The sequence below is a fragment of the Apaloderma vittatum genome, unplaced genomic scaffold (genome assembly GCF_000703405.1).
Source record: "Apaloderma vittatum isolate BGI_N311 unplaced genomic scaffold, ASM70340v1 scaffold2560, whole genome shotgun sequence".
Taxonomy (NCBI): domain Eukaryota; kingdom Metazoa; phylum Chordata; class Aves; order Trogoniformes; family Trogonidae; genus Apaloderma; species Apaloderma vittatum.
In genome coordinates, this window is record NW_009693803.1 from 23,597 (window position 1) to 29,895 (window position 6,299).

General features: G+C 43.1%; 2 protein-coding genes across 2 annotated transcripts in view; both read right to left on the bottom strand.

Annotated features, from left to right (window-relative positions):
- Positions 1 to 2,435, bottom strand: part of LOC104270504 (cytosolic phospholipase A2 epsilon-like) — a 17,147-nt gene extending 14,712 nt beyond the window's left edge. The window contains 2 exon segments of the mRNA XM_009864895.1: positions 1,677 to 1,760; positions 2,409 to 2,435. Of these exon segments, the coding sequence (XP_009863197.1) occupies positions 1,677 to 1,760; positions 2,409 to 2,435 (111 nt within the window).
- Positions 2,436 to 6,200: 3,765 nt separating this feature from the next.
- LOC104270513 (cytosolic phospholipase A2 epsilon-like) overlaps positions 6,201 to 6,299 on the bottom strand; it is a 28,212-nt gene continuing 28,113 nt past the window's right edge. Inside the window, exon 20 of the mRNA XM_009864906.1 lies at positions 6,201 to 6,299. This exon is cut by the window's right edge and continues 125 nt beyond it. Within this exon, the coding sequence (XP_009863208.1) occupies positions 6,201 to 6,299 (99 nt within the window).

Genomic DNA, 6,299 nt, shown 5'->3' on the forward strand with positions numbered 1-6,299 from the left:
TTGCTCCAAAAGTTTTCAAACGCAAAAGGCATTCGGAGCAATTACATGGCCACAGACAGGTAGTGACACCAACTGCTCACTCCACCTATAGTGAAAAATTACTCTGAGAAGACCATTGCCAGTCCTGAGGTGGCATTAGTGTGACATCGACCTCATTAGACCCACTACGAAGGATGTGTGATATGAGTATTGCAGGAAAGGAGAGCAGGACTTTTGCTCTGCTTGGCCTATCTGAGCAAAACAATTTGGTATGTGCCGTGTTAGCAATGTGCTGTGCTTACTGTCCTTATAAAGGCCACCAGCATTTATAGACTTGATAGAGATATATTCATGAGATGTCTCTCATAATGTTTAACTTGCAAGTATTAATGCATGTGGTTGGGCTAACGAAGGAACAGGTAAAATTAGCTTCCACGTAACCAAAGACACCTTTTCTAGGAAGAAGCACCAATGACCTTCATGATGTTCAGCAAAAATGACCGGGTGTGAAAATCCAAGGTGTTAAACCCCTGCTAAGAGTCCAAAGAGTAGCTGTGGATAAGCACATCAAAAGAGCTTATCTTTATATGTATTCCTGTCTAAAACCTAACGCCTAAGGCACAGAAATGAGGCAAGTGCAGGTGTAAAGTGTTCAGTAATTACAAAGCCAGTAGCTGGTGCTCAAGTGGCTGGCTTTGAAGAAGACACTTTCCTGGAGGGGCTCAATTCTCAAAGGATCGGGTCCCCAGAAGCCACACCTTCATGGCTTATGGCGATCCCAAAGCACTAGGGAGGGAGCGCAGATTGAACACAGCACTCAGGTGTCGTAACGAGGCAGCCTTGACTTGGGCATCACAGAGGGATAAATAACAAGTGGCCAAAATCCTGTCACCATGCTGAGTTTTGCCTAAAAAAAAAAATCTGAGAGGTTTCGTTTGTTCTTCTCAACCTGACATGATCCCTGAAATGTAAATGGTTGTGGTTTAGGGTATATTTTCTCATTTCTGGGCTTTCCACTCAACTAATCAACAGAAAGATTGGCTATTCCTTAAACTCTAAGCACAAAACTTGTTGCTCAAGCTCAAAACAGAACTAGGGAGAGTTCCTAATTACTACGAAGTGGCCTCAAACTAGAGAGAACAAGGTCAAAAAATCTTTTTCAGTGCATCTGGTCCACTAATTTCTCAGAGGAAAGATTTCATATAATCTGCCTTGAAGTCTCCTGGAATATTATTCATTTTTTTGTAGAGGCCAGAAGAAGAATTAATCCAGGAAATTAGGTGTTGAAAATCCACTTCAAGGTTGTGCTGTCCTTTTTCAGGAGAAAGTGACACAATTTCACAGCTACTACTCCCTACACTGGCAATAAATTTGCCCTTGTACTTTAGCAAGACATATGTAGCAGAAAGCTTATCCAAACCCATCTTTTTAAAGATGCTATTCTTGGTAAAAGAGGGTTCATTTACCATGTGCCAAACACAGAAAACAGTGCTAGGACTTTAACATGAAGCAAGACTGTGTAAGTGAAGTGATCAAAGCGATAAGAGTGACAGCGTTTCATGGAGCGCACGGGGTGGGTTGTGGTAGCTAATTATAGACTGTCTGGCAAATGCCAAACCCTGTCGGCTCTCACCCAGGCTCCACCCAGCAGCAAAGTCTCTTTTACCATTTTCTTTTGAAATTCTCCTTTGTGGTACCTTTGTAAGAGGAGTCCGCTCTTCCCCGTCAGGATTCAGCTGCATAGTTCCTTCTCCCAGCCGAGCGGTTGGAGCCATCAGCTCCTGCAACAAGAAAGGCTGACGTTACCCTTGGGAAAACCATCCTGTCTCTTAAAAGCAATGCTAATCAGGAACTGAGCACTGCAGAATGGCAGCGATGGGGAGCCAGGGCAGGTCGAGGTGTTCTTGCTGTGCCTGGTGTCCTCGCCCGCACCAAGCTTGTCCCAGTGAGCTTGAGCTTGTCCCGGTGAGCTTGAGCAGAGGCGTTGCAGCCAGGCAAGGTCCACCCTTTGCATGACACACGGGGAGGGAAGGCAGCTTCTGGCCCTGGCTGTTAAAGGAACAGCAAACCTGTCTCCCGTAAACACACCTCGTCATTAATCTTTCACCTTGAAGCACATCTGCATGCTATTTGATACTTATTCTAAGGCTGCATATATCACATCTCTGAAATGAAGAAGCCCCCTACATATACAAAATGATCTCTTTGTAAATAAACTCTTATCCCCCAAGTAGTTTTCTCTTTCTTTCTATAGTTTGCTGCCATTTTTAAAATTTCAATTCTGACTTCTTGAAGCACTGACTTTTCTCATCCTGCGCAGAGTAATTTATGGTCAGTGGTAGGTCAAGAAAGTAGCACCATCTCTGCGCTGCATGCAGCATAACCAGCTGAGATCCCAGGTGCCTTGACTTGCTCTGCACCCTTCTTACCTGAGACGAAATACCATCTTGCTCCATTGTGGCCTCTGTCGTGTGCAGGTCCGGTATTATCTGTGGCGAAGCAATTTCACATCTCCCAGCTTCCACAGACACCAATAGTTTAAATGTCTCATATGCAGGTGAGCAACTATTTTATAAACTGACTCAGAGCCCCACCTCTGACTGATTTCTTAAACTCAGTTATTCCCCTCCCATTTTCTTGTACTAGGAAGCTGAATCCTGTGGTCAAATGAGTACGAAAAAATACCTTTATGCAGTAGGTGCTGTTTGAGTCACTTTGCCTAATACTGGCTGATGGCAGGTTTGTAACTTAGGGTGAGAGAAGGATACCTTTTTTATCTGAGCACTGAACTCCCCACTTAAGAAGACCTCAAAGCCTACAGAAATATATACTCGGCGATAATAAGATGCGGCAACAGTAAATTATTTCGATTTAGGTTATCTATGACAGTAAACAGATAGGATAACACAGCTGATGGGGAAAGAAAGAGGAACACTATGGCTCTCAAACTGAAGTGGTTCTTGCAAAAGCCAGTTTCAGGCTTTCTGTCTCACACTGTCCCTGCAAGCCCAGGTCTAGGTGTGCAGAACAGTCACATTCATATTGTGGTTTATATCTGTGCAGCCTTGGTCCAGCAGGGCTGAATCTCTCCTCAAGCCATTGTATTCTCTCCCCCTCCTTTCCTCTGGCTCGTTGTTATTACTATTTTTTGTTGAGATGAAGAGTCCCAAAGCAATGAATTTCCTTAGCTCAGCTCCACCTCCTGTGAGTACTTCTGCATCACTTTTCAACTCACACTGACTCTGGCTGCATTTAAGCGCCCGTGTCTGACCCAATGAGCCCTGCGAGCCAGAGGCAAAACTCGGCGCTGACCGCACACTGCCCTCTGCACCCTCCTCAGCAGAAAGACAAAGCCACCACCGTGGCAGGACACCTGCCTCTGCAAGCAGCCAGCCAAGCCCTGCGCCACAGAAACCAGCACAGCTCCCAGCCCACTGGAACAGGATTAAAAAGGGCACCCAAAGAGTGCTGCATCTTCAGCAGGTCATAACAGATCAAAATCTCCTAGAGAAGGGAATCCTTTGGCCTCCCTGCGAGATCTCCTGGCTCATCATCTATGAAGAAAAAGTCCCCTCTTTCCTGAGTGTCCCTGAGCTTACTAGCTAAACGTTGCTACCAGCCATCGCAGTTCTCCTTGCATATTCCCATGCAAATAATATCAACACTCATCATGGTCAACTTGCTAGAATAAATTTTTGCCATAGGCTATGTTATTTCACAACACCGTCAAGGGTTGTCACTACATACATGGCATATTTCCTCTGCGTGCCAGCTGCAATGATGTAGCTTGATGAAACACATTTTTCATTAGATCACAGAAAGCCCTTGGCAATATCGGCATCGTTCAGTCATAGTTAAAAGCAGTCCTTTATTGCGACATCTCCTTGGAGAGCTGAGCTATAAACCACCAGGACTGGGGCTCTGAGAGTGTTGCTCCCACAGTGCCAGGGCCTCAGAAGGTCTCATTTTCACAGATAACATTTGCAATCTGCAACAGAGACAGCCCTTGTGGGACATGGGGCAGGGAGGGACCATGGCTCGCCCTGTACCCCTGCGATCTGCCTGCAAGACATTCCTTTATCCATGAAGCTCACAGCAAATATTTGGTATGCTCTTGTGCTCTTTGCAGAGTCAACAAGGGGTCTGTTTTCCTGGAACAAGGAACACACTGTGAACCTGGAGCCTGTTAATGAAATGCCTGAATATGTGGAGCAAGGCAGAATTTTCATTTTGTGAACAAGCCTTTATTGTCCAGTATTGTATACACAAAATATTTGCATGTAAATACCATTTCTTCAGAGTGGGATGTGGCATTAGTTTATGACCAAAACCCACATTTATTCTTTCACACTAGGGATTTCAGGTTCAGGTGGAGGCAATTCCCAGGGTTATATACAGAGCACATAGCACCATGTTTCCGATTACGATTAGTGAAACTACAACAGAAAAAAAAAAAACAGCAGAAGTGTGCATTTGTTCAAAACCTAAGGAGTTTCAAATGTTAGTATTTATGCTCTGATCTTTAGACTTGCAACATTAGGCTACAGTTGCATGGAAAAGTAATGTTTGTTTTGACATTGTAAATGGTAGAAGTGTTGGCAAAACTCATTGTGAACCAATTTGTAAAGGTAATTGTTGTCATTTCTTGCCAAAATGAAAATCCTCAGAGTGTCATTTTGCATCGAGCTAAACGTGTTATTTGACTGTAAATGAAACCTGTGATTTTGAGGTTGAGTTCCCTGGGCTCACGAGGTAGGCGGTCTATTAAAAAGAAGCTATGTTTCGAAACAAAGATGTTTTGTAAAGTACTAACATGAAATGTTTCAACTTACCCAAGTGTTTTCCCTGGTTTGTTTTAGACCCAGATAATGACATCTAGTCCATAGATTTTTTTCACTGAATAGACTCTGCGTTCAAAATTTTCCCAGTTTTCACTAGGACACAAAACTTATTAATAAAAACTATATTTTCAATTTGACTTGCTCCTGGAATGCAAAGGTTGTTACCAATTTATAACTTACAGCTCAGCCTCAACACTTTCAACAGTTCAGAAAAGACACTTTTTGTTAAAGGGAAAACAAAGGAAGTTTAAAAATGCAAACATACAACACATTATTGGTGTTTTTTTGCTACATCCCATGGAGGGTCTATTCAGGTTGTTTTAAGAAGGTCTTAGCTGTTGCAGACTACTAGCTCACTCCTGCTTATCTGCACAGTTTCAACAGGCAGAACCAAACAAAGGAACATTTTTGTTGATGAGCGTATGTCCTAAACTATTTAAACAAACTGCATTGAGTGAAACAACAAAGGTTTCATTGTCTAGTGGAAGTAAAATATTTTCATTTCAAACATTTTTTCTTTTTAATTTAAGAAAGGAAATTTAATATTAGAACTGGGAGAAAAAAATAAAAATCCAGGATGTTTAAATCTTAAAAGCTTCAAAATAAAACGTTGACTTTTTAATATACTGTCTCAACACCAAACAATCAAAACTGACATAAAGTCACAGGAAATTTTGATATGCCCAAATAACAGCTTACATGGAAAATCTTACGCCACTTCCTCCTAAGTTGCTCCTTCCCATCTACGTACGACTCATTCACAGCCTGAGAGAGCCCAGGACGTGGACAGGGTTCATGGGGCTGGCAGTGCGCTCACACTTGTCCCTCCTACATTTCCAACCTCTGCAGCTGCTCTTTGGGACACCTGCAAAACAGAGCTGACCCTGGGGTCCAATGTCAGCTTCCAGTCATGCCTCAGGATTTCTTCATTTTCCAGGGCTGGGTGCACCTTGTGTTCCACGAAGAAGAATTGTGAGGAGCAGGAGTTTATAACCCCTTCTTACGGCCTGTGGGTGTGTTGGCTGGGTTGTATTACTGTAGCACTGTCATGATAAAAAATTATTTTCCTATATGTCATACATTACAGTAAGTTAGGCTTAAGTAACACTATGTTGAAAATCTATCAAGGATTTTAGGTAAAGAGTGTTCTACAGACAACCTTACTTTAGGAAACATAGCACATGTTAAAATTTCCCAGGTGCTGTCTTTGCCTATGGAGGCCACTTATTGAGAACGGCAAAAACATCAACAACCTCCCCGAGCCACCTGGGGGAGTTTCTTTCTGTAGAACAGAAGGGCCGTTGTTCAAAAAGCTACATCCCTTCTGTGTCCTAGAGCACAAAAAACTCCTCTGAGAAGACAGGGGCAGTTGGACAGTGATTAGCACATGTGTTGCCTTCTCCTTTGCATCGCTGTCTGCAAGGCCTGCATAATCATCTGTGAGTTGTTCAGGATGTTGTATTCACTGAGGTTCAGCAT